This window comes from Marmota monax, unplaced genomic scaffold (assembly GCF_021218885.2).
Source record: "Marmota monax isolate L192 unplaced genomic scaffold, Marmota_monax_Labrador192_F-V1.1 WCK01_AAM20220418_F8-fsc00004, whole genome shotgun sequence".
Classification (NCBI taxonomy): Eukaryota; Metazoa; Chordata; class Mammalia; order Rodentia; family Sciuridae; genus Marmota; species Marmota monax.
In genome coordinates this window covers 9094139-9109192 of record NW_026692881.1, presented here as the reverse complement: position 1 = coordinate 9109192, position 15054 = coordinate 9094139, and the positions used below count along the sequence as shown (strand labels likewise).

The window sequence follows — 15054 nt, the reverse complement described above, 5'->3', positions numbered from 1 at the left end:
TTATGCTAGGAAGGTAACCCTAAAAAAAGTAGCAGTAGTAGCAGTTTTAATATGTAAAAAACAACTTTGTTGAGGTATAATTCACATACTATACAGTTTACCAACTTAATATGTATAGTTCATTGTTTTTTAGTATGTCCACAGAGTTTTACAACCATCACCACAGTCAATTTTAGAAAAGTTTTATCATTCCCAAAGGAAACTCTGTGTCTGTTCCCTCCAGCCCTCCAGTTACAGATACCACTAATCTATTATTTGTCTTAATTTACCTATTCTGGATATGATATTTTGGTCTGGCTTCTTTCAGTTAGCATAATATTTTCAAGGCTCATCCCAGTTGTATCGTATAGCTTGGTGGAAATTGGAGGCAAGTGATGCTTATTTCCTGGCTGCTAGTTGTGGTTCATGCCCAGGGTGAATCTACCTGCCCTCATTAATCATGATGAGACCTAGTTAGAAGAAATTCCATAGAGGTGTTCTGAGCTTGCTCCCCTGAGTAAAAGGTAATGTTGGAGCACCCAGCTAGCTCAGTCAGGGATGTTTAAGCAAGGTAATGTCATGCACACCTAGCATAGTGCCTGGCACATGGGGGTCTCAAGTCTCTTTGTCGTCCCACTTGAATGTCTTAAATTTTAGTAAAAATTTGTCAAAATGAAGCAACAGACAGGTACTTTGAGTTTAATTTACTGATTCCTCCCTGTCCTTTTGTTTTTGTTCTCCCCAAGGCTATGCGTTTCTGCTCTTCCAGGAGGAGAGCTCAGTACAAGCCTTGATAGATGCCTGCCTAGAAGAAGATGGGAAACTGTACCTGTGTGTGTCAAGTCCCACCATCAAGGACAAACCTGTAAGTAATATGCAGCCACCTGGTGCTTTTCCAGAGCATGTATGCAATTGGAATAACTGACCACCTCCTCCTTATATCAGGAATGCTAGTAACTGCAATTCTCTTACCTGGGTTGACCTTGCTGTGCAATAGAGCTGGACTATTGCTGGTGATGGGAAGCTAATAACAAATTGTTCCAAATTTCATGTTATACTTTTGGGACCACACAGAAAAATATGTTCCCTTGTCATCTACTTTACAGCTCTGATAAACAAATTCCTATTTAAAGAAACTCTGAATCAGAATAAAAATGATGTTCTTAGTGGTCTTTGTAGTTGGTTTCTGTCATTATTTCAGATCAAGGACAGAAGTAATTTGTTTTAAAAATATCATAATTGTTAATGTTATGAGCCTTTGAATGTATGGCTTTGTGTGGAATGATACCCATAGCTGGCAAAATGAGCTTTCTGGGCAGGAGCTTACACTCTAAGCTAGAGGATTTCAACAGGGCAAGAGAGAGAGAGGATGGAGATTATGGAGCTGAAACTATAAATTAGTGTGTACTTATACAGAATTTGTGGTTAAGAGATTGTGGCTCTTGAGCCACAGTGTGAGTAAATCATTAGGTGAAAAAGGTACTAGTAGAGAAAGAATAGGACTATGTTCAAATCAGAAGAAAAGAGCTTGGTTTAATTAGCAGATCCATGGGAAGTTGAAAGGGCAGGGTGGGGTCAAGGACTGGTGCTAGCATAGGAAATAGAGTAAAAATGGTGATACAGAGTAGGCAAGAGGATGAAGCTACATTATCACTGTAAACTTGCATCAAAGATATAGGGCTTGCTTTGACAGGTCAGTATATTCTGAGACATGTGTCTGGGGAAAGAGTTGGGGTTTGACCTTGAAGTTCCCAGTTTGACTCTTGACTCTGTCATTTAAATATCTCTTGGCTCAGAATAGTCATCTGATCCTTGCTGAATTGTAGTTTCCTCAGGTAGTAAATAGGAAGAACTGCTGAGAGCCATAGCCAAGTAGGAATGACACATGGCAATTTCCTTGTCAGCCTACCCAATGTTGCTTAGAGGGAGGACTCTCCATTGTGGAAATGGGCTTGCCTTGGACCCAGGTCATTTGCAGTGACATTGCATGAATGTTTGAGAGTTTTGGTTGAAAGGTGACCCTGCTCAGGGATTAGGGTGGATCCGGGTTTAGGGTGGATCCTGCTGGGAATAGGGCATATCCTGCTGCCTCAGACTCCCGCTCCTGGAGTTCCTGTGGAGTTCTCGCGGGGTTCTGAGAGTATTTGGTACGCAGAGCCTGGTGGAGGTGAATTTTCCCAGAACGTGCGTGTAGAGTGCCAGTGAGAGTTCGGGAATAAAGAATTGCTGTTTGAATCTACAAGGCGGTGTGGTGGCCCAGTTATTTTGTGCCCATCCAGACTTCGGCAAAGAACATTCATTCTTCTCTGGATTATTGAGAGACTCGAATAAGAGGAGAATGAATGTGAAAACATTTGGTTAAGGTCAGGTACTTGTGCAGATGTAATTGGCTATTGTTATCAGTCCTATATCATGCTCTGTGATTCAGGAGACCAAGGTTAGAGTCCAGCTACATCTTTTGAAAAGAGCAGGGTTTACAAATGGTTGTGAAACAATGATATTGAGAGTTGGTCACCTATAAAGGGGAGAGTGCAGCATATAAAGCAGAAGAGGGAATTGCTGAAGAATGGGGATATTGAGTTATAAAAGAGTGATTAATGCTGAAAAAGAAACAAGGATTTTAGCCAGTGGGAAAGTGCCACTGTAATTTTCAAATTCTGGGACCATTGCCAGATTTTTGGATAACAACAATGACTGTGTTGGATAGGGTAGCTATACAGGTGGGGAAACAGCAGGTGGGGAAAAGAGTAGAGAACCTTTGTTATCTTTGCTCTTTAAACAGTCTGGAGGGATTGTATGTGATGTGGGAGATGTGAGGAATGACAGAATGGAGTGTGCAATATTTCATCTGAATAAATAATAAAGCCAAAATAACTTCTTTTTCTTTTGAGTAATTTGTGTGCCAAATTCGATAGGGTCAAATGTCTGAGAGGTAAATAATCAACCTCCAAAGAGTTTTTGCCACTGGTGGAAGGGTAGTGGGAATGAAATAGGAAGGGTTAAGATAGAATTGGTCATGTGCAATTAGGAGAGGATTAGAAATATATTTTTATATTAAAAAAGACAAAGGTGTACAGGTGTACATTGAGGTAATTATGTTTACAGTAGGGAAGAAGCTATTAAATTGAGGTGAAGAAATTGGAAATGAGCAGGCAAGGCTTATAGACCTTGGATGAGTCATGTCACTGGCTCTCTAGGGGAAGGAGAACAATGTACCTTACAATCTCTCATGTGGACAGGACTATCTTGAGCAGGGAGCAAGCTATAATGGGTATTTTCACTCTAAACACATGTGTTACCCTTAGTTTAAAAAACTTTTGAAGATAATTAGTTTAATTATCTGTTTTGGAAATGTTTGTGGGGAAACTAACTTTCATTGTTTGTGTGTCTGCAAAACTCTGCCTTACTGCATTTTTCATTTTCTGAGCTCAATTGAAATAGTTTTATTGGAGCTTGGTGAATCTCAATGGTGGATTGCCAATCACATATTTCTTAGACCCAGGCATACTCAGAATTTCCACCATAAATAGTTTGAAGAAAATTTAGGATGGGAAAAAACATCTCTAGACACCTGTCATTTTAACAAACTAAATCCCATTTTTGGTTCCAGCTCTTTTGGTATCATATTTGATATCCCGTTCTTGGCATTAGCTCTATATCCACCACTCCAAGCCTCATTTGGTGAAATAGGTTGTGGTACATTCCACTTTTTTGTGAATGGTCCCACAGAAAGTGAGAGCTGGGTTGAACCTTTAGGAGTACATGAGGACCTTGGAGAAAGCTATTGGAAATTTCCAAGGAAAATTCAACCTTTGTAGCTCATTCACTAAACTTTTTGAGCTATGGCTCTTTATTATTCCTTTATCTTGGCTTGGCTAGCCTTCATTTGCTAGCTTCCAGGATCCCAGTGCCCTCATTCTTACCCTCCTTGGAGTTTTTCATTGGAAACACAACATGTTCCAAAATGGCCTAAAGATTTTCTATACTTTGTCCTTCTCCCTTACCCTTTCCCCTCAAATCACACTCCCATTCTCTTCAAGTGGGTCAGATCAGTTAGATTGTTTCCCTAATGTAGAAGCTGATTGCAAAGTCCCTTCTAACTTATCTTGTCCAGAGTCATGTTTGTTTGTTTGTTTTTATTGTTGTTGTTTTGTTTGTTTTTTAACTCAAATGAATCCCAAATTGATGAACTTTAGGTTATATTGGGGAGATATTTTTGGTCAATGATTATCTTCCATTAAATGGAAGTCTACTCAGACTCTCCCATTTATAGGACTGATCCTAAAAGATGGCAGAAGGAATTGTATTTTGGGCCTGATTAATTGACTTCTCGGTCCCAAAGAATGGGAAGAGAAATTGGCAAGAACGGGAGCTATTGCAAAACTTCTAGGTATGTGACTTTTTTCACTCCTTAAGTAAGAGAAGTTCCATAGGACAGGTGTCCCAGGCATCCCAGAAGACAGCTGTGTCTGTGTGCTTCCAGTAAAGCAGCCTTTGTGTGAGTGTTCCCTCTCATCAAGGTGATTCTACTTTTTGAATGTATGAATAGATGAACCTGAAGTTCAGGACAGCAAGCTGATAGAGCAAGAGATCTAGCAGAGATAAGAACTGAAAAAGAGTAAGCTTGAGAAGAAGGCAAAGGAGATGCTAATAATTCTTATCTGCTAGAACACTGCCATAAGAGATGTGGGATGGCAAACACCTGGAAAGGAGTATCAGTGAAGTTTTCTGCTTCCTTGTCACAATCTAAAGCACAATCACAATTTATATGAAATATGACAGATTGATTTTGCTATATGTTTAAAAACTGGATTACTGAATTGAAGTGTATTTATGTAGGTTAGTTCTTTAGCTTATAGCTCAGGGAACATAGTCATCCACCTAAAACTTGAAAAACAAAAGTTGAAAAAAGTGGGGATAAAGTAAAGAAGCTGGAAATAGAGGCTGGTTTAATTTTTCAGTTTTTAATTTTGCCCAATCTATCTATTATTCTGGTCTCTCTTGCTCCTACTTAAACATACATCAGGGAGATCTCTAGCACTTTTAATCATTCCTCCTTGGTTATGAAAACAATTTAGATCCTTTTGCTTGGAATTAAGACCTTCCCAGTTGATCTTTAAAATTTTTCTAAGCTTACCTTTTTCTGCTTTTCTTTGAACCCCATATTCAATCAAAATGAAATATTTCTACTATCTCAAATTCTAAAGCCTACCCTAATTTCTAAGACCCCTCTTAAATGCCATCTCTTTCCTCCTGGATTACTACACTGTCTGTAGTGAAGCATACCTATTATGATAGCTGTCTCCAGCCCCACATAGAGCCATCTTTTTTGAATAGTGTGCCTTCCATGTTTGAGTGACTACTGAGGTTAAGGCAGAATACTGGTTACTGTGAGTCAGAACGGATATGAACCAACATAAGAATCTGTGCTCAAAAAGATAATAGTATAACAGGTAGATAAAACATGTATATAAATATAGAAAGTATTTACTGATCCTGGCATGTATTCTCAAATATTTGTTAAATTAATAAAAATGACAAAAATGAAAATATGATGATACACATTGTAGACTTTGGACAATTCATTTATACCTACAGGAATGAAAGAAAACTTCCTAGCTGAAGTGCCATTTGAACTAGGTCTTCAAGGATGATAATTCAGAATTGCCAGGATAAGGGTAGATGTATGGGGAATAAATATTTCAGGGAAAGGCCTCAGCATAAACATAGAAATGGGAACTTTAAAAAAAAAAGAAATGGGAACTTTTGTGATATTAAAGGAGGATGTGTAGGTTAGTTAGTTGAAGCACAAATGTATGAAAGGGAACAGAAAGAAATTGGGGGGAAAAAATAGATAGAGTCTAAGTTATAGAGAACCTTGATTGGTTGCTTGTATCTTTTTTGTTCCTGGTATTTTTATTTAGACTTCATTCTCTACTTACTGCCTCCTCACACACAATGTTAATTTTATCTTAGCCCGGTTAAATCTGCCTTTGTGTGTCTATCTTAGAATGTATGGGTAAGCCATATCATCATGTGTATCATATGAAATCTTCAGCATCTTTTACCTTCTTTATTTATTTGTTTGGTCCTTGAATTCTTAGTCTGAATTCACCATTTGGGCATTTTCCATCACAGGAATTTTTCCAAAGCAGGAAATTTCTGCTCTAAAATGAGAAAAATGCCTCCCAATTCATAATGAATCCTATTTTTGGCTCTTAGTCTCTGAATTTGCAAAGGGTCCAGAGTTTCTTAGAGTTTGAGACTTTAGAAACTATATTCCTTTTCCAGGAAGGTCAAGAAGATACTGCAGTTCCAGTGTACTGAATGGAAGTTGGTGAGCACATAGCCAATGCTGTCCCTTAAGGGATCATTTAGTGTTTATTAGAGTGTATTCCGAAGGACACTTGTTCCATCTGACAAGTATCTCAAAAGGATTATAGATGAAAGGTCTACTCATAACAATAATCATTGTCACTTATTGAGCAGTTGGTGCATTTTATATCCATTTTCTCCATTAATAAAAGGTTCAATAGACAGAAAACATTTAGGAAACATTAGTATATTAAGGTTCTGAGAAGTCTTAACAATATATAAATTTGTGTAATATCATTTAATCCAGCATTTTATGTACCTGTTTTGGGGGTGATATTTGTACAGATTTCTTTAGAATTGGTTATTCCATGAAGTTCATTCAAAGAATAGGCTTCTTTCCAGGAAAAACTTAGGTAACCTGAACTTTTATGTGTGCATTCCTCTCAAGAGTTTCAGTAATCAGCATGCCAGTAACAACATCCTTGTCCTAGTACCATGGAGCTGAAAATACACATTTATGTAGACAAAATGGTCTGGCTGGAATACAAGAGTGCCTGAGGCCATGAACCTGGAAGTTAAAATAGCTGACTATACTTTTCATTGCTAAATTGTTTTTCTGGAACTTTTCTAACTGCTGGTTTTATTAGTAGTTCTAGAAAAGAATCTGTTGGCCATTTATTTTCTGGTTTTGGTCAGTGCTGAGTATTGAACCCAAGGCCTTGGGCATGCTAGGCAGATGCTCTACCACTGACATGTACCCTCTAGAAACTGTTAATGTGTTGAATAAGTTTGGAGAGAGTAGTTAATCACTTATAAATAAAATTGCATTTTGAGACCATGGGGATGCTTTTACTAGCAGCCAGTAGCCTCTAGGATGGAAACCTTGCAGGTGAATAGCATGATTATAATGGAAAGAGGTTGTATGGGCTTTGGGTCTGATAAAACTGGAAATCCCAAAAGGTTTTCCCTCTTCCAATCCTTAGATCTCTTATCTCTCAAGTGTGGATAATTTTTGGGTTGAGGTTCAAGTGTAACTATATAAAAATGCCTAGCACATGATGCACGTACAAATGCTCAAAAATGCTAGTGGTTTCTTCTCCCTTTCAGGATCATAGTTAGGCTTTATAAGCAATGTGAAAGAATCAGCAGTGGTGATGAATGCTAAGTAATTTTGACATCTAATGATATCAGAAATTTGCATTTATTAAGCCCAATCCCTAAGATACCCACTGGTGACCAAACACACTATATTCCCATGCCTCTGGAAGGTGGCTGTCAATGGAACAAGTAATCTGGGAGCTGTAGAAGGGCAGCTGTTAGAAATGTTCCTGAGGTACCAGTATGAGGTACCAGTATGTTTGGTGAATGAACCTGTGTTCATTCACCAAACCTGCGAAGAGCATCTACTAGGGGTTGGGCACTATATGGGCAACTGGGACCCATGTGGTCTCAGTCTAAGAGGACTCTAAAAGGAGCCACAGGTACTCAGAGCCACAGTATTATAGTGAGTAGTTGTGGTGGGGGAATGGTCAATGGAGAGAGTGGTCAGAAGTTTCTGAGATAAGTCAGGAGAGCCTTTACAGAGAAAGTATTGACTTGAGTCTTCTGGCTATAGCATTTAATGGATGATAGTTTTATTAAATCAAGCACAGTGCAAGTATATACATAACATTTTGGGGATAACAAGAGATTGAACCCAAGAGCTCTTTGCCACTGAGTTGTATCTCCAATCCTTTTAATTTTTTTTTTTTTTTTGAGCTAGTCTGCTAAATTGCTGAGGCTAACCTTCAACTTGGGATCCTCCTGCATTAACCTCCCAAGCTGCTGGGATTACAGGCATGTGCCACAGCACCTGGCATACATGCTCTGTTTCTATACTAAGTGCCCTTATGAAACAGTGTAAAGAGTGCTGTGCTTGAATTGGTCATCAGTAGCTGAAGGTCCCAGAGGAGCTGTATAACCTTCCATCAGGTAGGCTCTGCAGCTTGGTGCAGGTAGTAAGGGTTTTGTTTTTATACCTGGACAATTTCCTAAGGCATGTGTTAGATCTGGAGTATCCTAGAACATGAGACAATTTCCCAGAGTTACTTTTGGCTGCCTATCTAAAAGGAATCCTGGCTCTTTTGATGAGGTCCTTGGGGGGAACTACTTGTATCTAAGGAATAGTCTGAGTGCCAGAGTTACAACTTTTTGCCTTGAGGTCAAGAGCTGCCTAGGATACAGAATGCTTATCTAGACCAAAAACTTTGATCACCTACCAGGTTCCTTTCTATTTCCCCCAGAAGATACTGGGATGGCTTCTCCTTTTTTCTCTCTGTTGGTTAAGAAAGCAGCACTTGAGAATGATAGATGGCATCTAAATTCCTAGAAACTGGCTAATCTGTTCATTAGGGGGTTATGAGGTAAAAAGCAGGTTAATGATTATTCTTTGAAGAGTCCAAACCACGAATTTGCTGCCGTGGCTATTAGTTTTGATGATTAATAATAAAACAAACTCCTTATACTATGGAAGAGATAAATATGAGTTACAAACCACAAACTAGTTTATTTCTGATACTGCTAGGGCACTCTACTCATTTAGTGAGTTATGTGATGCTTAAAATAGAATTGCTGACAGTAGGGGATGGGTCTGAGTTCATTACCACGACAACTAACCAGTTATAGCTGTATGTCAGTGGACATGGGTTTAGCTGACTCATCCTGGCTATTGGGATGAGCAGGGATGTTCCTGCTTGTTGGAGAGAGCAGTGCTCAGTCCTGATGGTTCTGCAGTATTGTTTTTCTGCTTCATGCAAAATGAAAGGATTGTAAGATTAGGGAGAGAAAATTTGTGACTTTTTCCTGAAGACCCTGAATAGGAGTTTGAAGGGTACTAAAAAGAGGGAAAAGGAAATAAATAAATGGGGAGGAGAGGGATAAGTTGGGGGTGGTATCTGAGCTGAGTCATGTGCTTTATGGTAAAGAGCAAATGGATAAATGGCAGGGGAGGGAGTGTTGGCTCAAATAGTTCTCTGACCTGACCACCAGACTGTACTATTGTATTATATTGTACTTTGAATAGTTTGGTTGCTTTTTAGACCTGTTTTGAGATGGACAGATGAAAATGAAGCCACTATGCAGTAGGATATTCATGTGATGCAACGTTTTGTAACCTAAGGAGGTTACCAGACAAGGATAAAATATAGGGTGAGATGTTCAAAATGATCTCAAGACATTATTTATTGGTGGATGAACATCTAAATACTAAATTGTGGTCTACACTGAGAGAATTCTAGAGCCATAGGGAGGCTAGGTCATGTTCAGAAACTTCAAACCCTGGGGTTTGATTAAAAAGTGCTCTTAAAACTGGGTATGGTGGTGCGTCCCTATAATCCCAGCTACCTCAGAGAATTGAAAGTTTCAGGTCAGCCTGGGCAAGTTAGCCAGAGCCTCTCTAAAAATAGAATTAAAAGAGCTGGCGGGGGGGTGGGGGTGGTGGTGTAGCTTAGTGATAGAGTACTTGCCTTTTATGAGCAAGACCCTGAGTTCAATCCCCAGTACTACAAAAAACAAAACAAAACAAAACAAAACTGTTATGAAACCTGTGTTTTCTCTTATACTATAATTAAAGACACAACAAAAATGCTCCCCACTTTTAAATTAGGGACTGAACCTAGGGGCACTTTACCACTGAGCTACAATCTCAGTCCTTTTTATTTTTTATTTTTTTATTTTAAGATAGGGTCTCACTCAGTTGCTGAGGGTCTCTCTCAATTGCTGAGGCTGACCTCAAACTTGCTATTTTCCTGCCTCAGCCTCTTGAGTCACTAGGTTTATAGGAGGAGTGTGCCACTGCACCAGCAAAAATATATTTTTATATTGTAATTTTATACTTACAATATAAAAATATATTTTTATATTTGTAAATTTTCACTGAAATCTTTTTTAGCAAATAATGCTTTTGTATACCTGTTTAAAGAAGTGACCCACATTACATTTCTTAATATTTTTTCCTACCACTTGGCCTAATCTTATCCCTATTAATGGCCTTTAGTTTTAAGTATGATGAAACTTTAGTTTTCAAAAAGATCTATTATTAGATATTTCATTCTTTATTTACGACAAAATCATCAAATTGGTTTGCTAACATATTTTAATGCAGTTCAGTCAGAAAACTTTCAATTCTTTGAACAGATAAAATTTAAACTTACTAATATTAAATTTACTCTTAAGTGTTTAATGTTAGTTTCTATAAAAGCAAACCTTTCAGAGCAATAGCAGGAAATAAGCGAGGAAAAGGTCTAGGCAGGAGTGAAGCTTCTGCAACATTTTGTTATGTTAGTCATTACCTTAATATGTATACACACACACACACACACACACACATACATACATAATGGTGCTGGGGATTGAACCCTGGATCTTGTGCATGTGAGGCAAGCACTCTGCCAACTGAACTATATCCCGAGCCTTAATATGTTGTATTTTGATAAACCACCTTAAGGGTAAAATAGAACAGGGCAGTATATTATACAAAGATATTAGTGGGTGTTATGCAAAAAAGAAAGGTTCCATGGAAATAACTTTTGAGATGCTGAGATAAACAGTGAACATATTTCTTGCCTATAGAATTCCTCAGAGTCTTTTAAATATGTCAGTGGATACTGTGAAACTCCCAAGGAGAAGATAATCTGTAACTTTTCCCAAATACTACTTGTCTGGTATATCAACAGTAGGGACCTGTGTTCCATAGAATGCATTTTGGGAAACCTTGAAAAGGAAAATTAGTACTTTCACTAAAAACTCTTGATTTTATTTATGTTACAGTTGTTTAGATTTTTTTGAAGGCTGATGTTATTAAAGTCTCGATGTGGTATGAATTCACATATTTATATCAGCAAGCTTTGTGTTTGATTTTGCTTTATTCCTAAAAAGATTTTACCTTTGGAGATAAACACTTATACAGAACAGATTTCTGATTTAAAAGATAAAATTTGAGAAGATACAGAATTCAGCCCAAAGTAGGTGTCCAGGTCCTCAGGAGAGCTTCCATAGGAATACATACTTAAAAAAGAAACTAAAGAAAAACTATTTTTGTATTTTCTCTTATAAATGCTATGGAAGAGAACATTGCATTGTGAGCTATGAGATAACTAAACCTTTCAAGCCAAAGATCATAGACCAGGACCCACAGGGTAGATCTGGCACTTTGTTTCACTTATACAGTGATTTTTAACCATTGAATTAGTTCCCAACATTTTAGAATCTTGATGTTTCACATAAAAATATAGCCACTCTTTAAGAAAAAGGACAACATTCTCATAAAAGGTAGCTACTTGCTGGAGCTCAGAAGTGCCTGGTTCCATCAGGAGAGGTTTCCTTCAGTGTATCACTGCCTGTCTGCTAACAGTGTCCTGGTGACATGGTGCATTTATTCTACAGACTTTGAGCTTGTGTTGTAATGACATAGCATGGCCAAAGGGTATGTGCCTCCCAAATGATATAGCAGCACCTCTTCCTAAAGTCACCTTTATAAACAAATGTGATTGGGTTGCTCCAAGAAGGATTGTTGGGATTCTGTTAGCTTCATTTAGGGGACTCTTCACTATTTCTGCATGTCCCCAGAATGCTGAGTCTTTTACTGTGTAGAGTAGGGCCTCTTTGACAACACACTGGATGAGTCACTTCAAACATATACACATACAGAGCTGTCCCTATGTATATAAAAGTTGTGTGGCTGGGGAAAATTTATATTGAATTAGGACAAAGTTCTAACTTCATTCATTTTCAAAAATGATTATTGAAGAAAAAATATAATTGAAAAGCAGTTCTTTTATTTATACTTAGCCTTTTCATAGAATATTTGTATCAGCTTATGAAGTATATGATGTTATAATACAGAAATAGACATAGAAATCAGGATCATGCTGGGAATGTAGGTCAGTGGTAGAGCTCTTGTCTGGCCTGTCCAAGGCCTTGGGTTCAATTCCCAGAATCAGCAAAAATAAAATAAAAATCAGGATCAGAAAGTATATCCACAGAGTAAGTCCAGATGAGACATTTGTATCTGGCCCTGAGGTCTAAAGCTAAACCTAAGAAGATGGAGAAATATGCCTTATGAAAAAAAAATTCTTTTTCAGAGAGAAACCCCAGTGTAAGTGGAACTTCTTAAGTCTTAAGTACTTTTTAAGTACCACCTTGTTACTTTTGCATAGTGCGTGTACAGAGGGTGCTCATGTTGGCCTGTGCTGACATTTTTCTAGTTCTGTAGAAGTGCCAGCTTTTGAGCAACAGTTTTCTGGTAGCAGCTGGGAAATACAAGTTTTGTGACTATGGTTAATAAGCACTGTGTCCTGAGCCCTCTTGCTGTATTTTATCTAATCTGTAATACCAAGAATATGGTAGAGGAAAAGGTTGTGTGTGATGTGATGAAGTGAGGGTGGAGGGAGGGAGTGTGGGGGGAGAAAAGGCAGTGATGGAGCTCTCAGCAGGAAGGTGTGAGATCTTCTGCAGGGTTCCTTTGAACAGTGGCAACCTATTGCTATTACAAAAGAGTATGGTTTGATTAATGAAAACAGATCACTATGGATACCCCACAGCAACTGTTTGTTTGTTTGTTTGTTTTTGCTGTGGGGTGGGATGTAATGGGGACTGAACTCAGGGATGCTCAACCATTGAGTCACATCCCCAGCCCTATTTTTTATTTTATTTAGAGACAGGGTCTCACTGAATTGCTTTGCAGCCTTGCTTTTGCTGAGGCTGGCTTTGAACTCACCATCTTCCTGTTTTAGCCTCCTCAGCTACTGGGATTAAGGCATACACCACCATGCCTGGCTGTTTTCATTTTCCAAACAAAGTGATCCATGACCAGCTGAATACAGTGGTGTGTTCTTACAGTCCCAGCTACTTGGGAGGCTAGGGCAGTAGGATCACTTGAGTCCACAAGTTCAAAATCAGCCTGGGCAACTTATCAAGACTTTGTCTCAAAAAAAGGCAGGGGGGGTAGTCCATGACAAATCTCAATTAGCATAAGGTAATTGGAATCACCTAACTGGGTCCCGAAGTTGCTTAACTGCTTTATTAAGAATAAGACTAGAAGAAGAGGGGATTCTTTGTAGAAAAAGATAACACTCTTTTCCTTTAATCTGTGATATTGGAATTGTTTTTGTAGTGCCAGGAAATTATCATGTTTTTAATTAAAAATTAGTAATGGGTCCTTATGAAGACATTTAAAGTGATGTTTTATAATGCTGGTGAATCTGCCTTTGTGGTAAATATCAAGGGAATGATGATTTAGCCAAACACCAAATTTTACAAGGAAAGAGCTGGATTTTTTTCTTTTCATTTCATGCAATAAAGATGGAACAAATGTTTGAATGTTAAGAAAATTGCAGACAGGTCCAGGTTTTCAGTCTAAGGAAGAAATTAAGCTTTTGTGGCTTCTGACTGACTGGTAAGGGCAAAAATGTCATAAAAAGCAAAATATTGGGTGAGGGTGAATTGACTAGCTTCTTAAGGGATGTATAGACTGTTTCCAAAGAGCAATGCCAGTTTTAGAGTGAATACAAGGCATTTTGAAAGTGTAATTGGCAAGCTGAGCACAGTGATGCACTCCTGTTATCCCAGCTAGGTTGAATCACAAATTTGAGGCAACTTAGTGAGACCCTATCTCAAAATAAAAATAGCTGAGTGTATATCTCATTGGTAGAACTCTTGCCTAGGATGTGCAAGGTCCTGGGTTCATTCCCCAGAACAAAAAAAAAAAAAAAAAAGAAAAGAAAGAAAAAGAAAAAAGAAAGAAAAGAACTGTGTAAATCTTGTTTAGCAAAATCAAGTAAATTAATCAAAATTGGATGACGCTCTACATGCTTCATGTTTGATATCTCTGATAATTCCTTGCTAACTTGATGAGTGTTAATCTAAGTTAAATCATGTTGCTAAAAGATAAGTACTTTAAATTTGGGAGGTTGATAAGAATTAAAAAGCCAGACATAGAGATAATACTTAGAAAATATTTCTAATACACCTGTTCCCTTCCTTTTAAATGGGCTCTTAAAAAGCTAAATGGTGTACTGTGACAGGTTGTAAAGAGACTATGATATGTTAAAAATGAATCTGGTTCAAAACCCAAAACCTGCCAAAAGGCTGCCTTTAAAAACCAAAAAAAAAAAAAAAAAAAAAAGAAATCACCCATGGTTTTCTGAAGGTTTCCTGGTATGTGTCTGGAATGTTGAATAACTTCCCCAAGCGTTCTACATAAAGTCACTTCCTGCAAATTACCTTAACTAATTAACTGGATTTTGTTTGGGTCCTGTATGTTGTAAAATAAACAGATATGGGTTTGTCTTTAGTCATCTTATTTTCATTTGGGGTTGATGGAAATGAAGTAAGGACCAAGTAAACGACTTTTTTTCAGGTGCAAATTCGACCATGGAACCTAAGTGACAGTGACTTTGTAATGGATGGTTCTCAGCCTTTGGACCCCAGAAAAACTATCTTTGTTGGGGGAGTTCCACGACCCCTTCGAGCTGGTGAGTGGAAATAGTAACACCACAACAACAAAACCAACAACAAAATCCCCAATGTATTTCATCCTAACAATGTTCTAGGTTTCCAGTCAGCTCTATACAATCTCCAAGAGAAGGCTGTCATGTTGTTTTTCACTGAGCTGATTTTTTCACAATTATTTTCTCCCCAAATTCTTTATTTTTTTTATGGTGCAAGGGTGAATTTCATTAAACCATCATGTTTCCTATTTAACTATGTTTAAAATATATATAT

The 15054-nt window shown here is 37.9% G+C and overlaps 1 protein-coding gene across 8 annotated transcripts in view; it reads left to right on the top strand.

Moving 5' to 3' along the window:
• Positions 1-15054, top strand: part of Cpeb3 (cytoplasmic polyadenylation element binding protein 3) — a 206331-nt gene that overhangs the window by 133987 nt on the left and 57290 nt on the right. For all 8 annotated transcript variants that reach the window (XM_058581085.1, XM_058581082.1, XM_058581084.1 and 5 more), the window contains 2 exons: positions 726-844; positions 14690-14804. In XM_058581085.1, coding sequence (XP_058437068.1) covers positions 726-844; positions 14690-14804 — 234 coding nt within the window. The remainder of the gene's footprint in view (positions 1-725; positions 845-14689; positions 14805-15054) is intronic.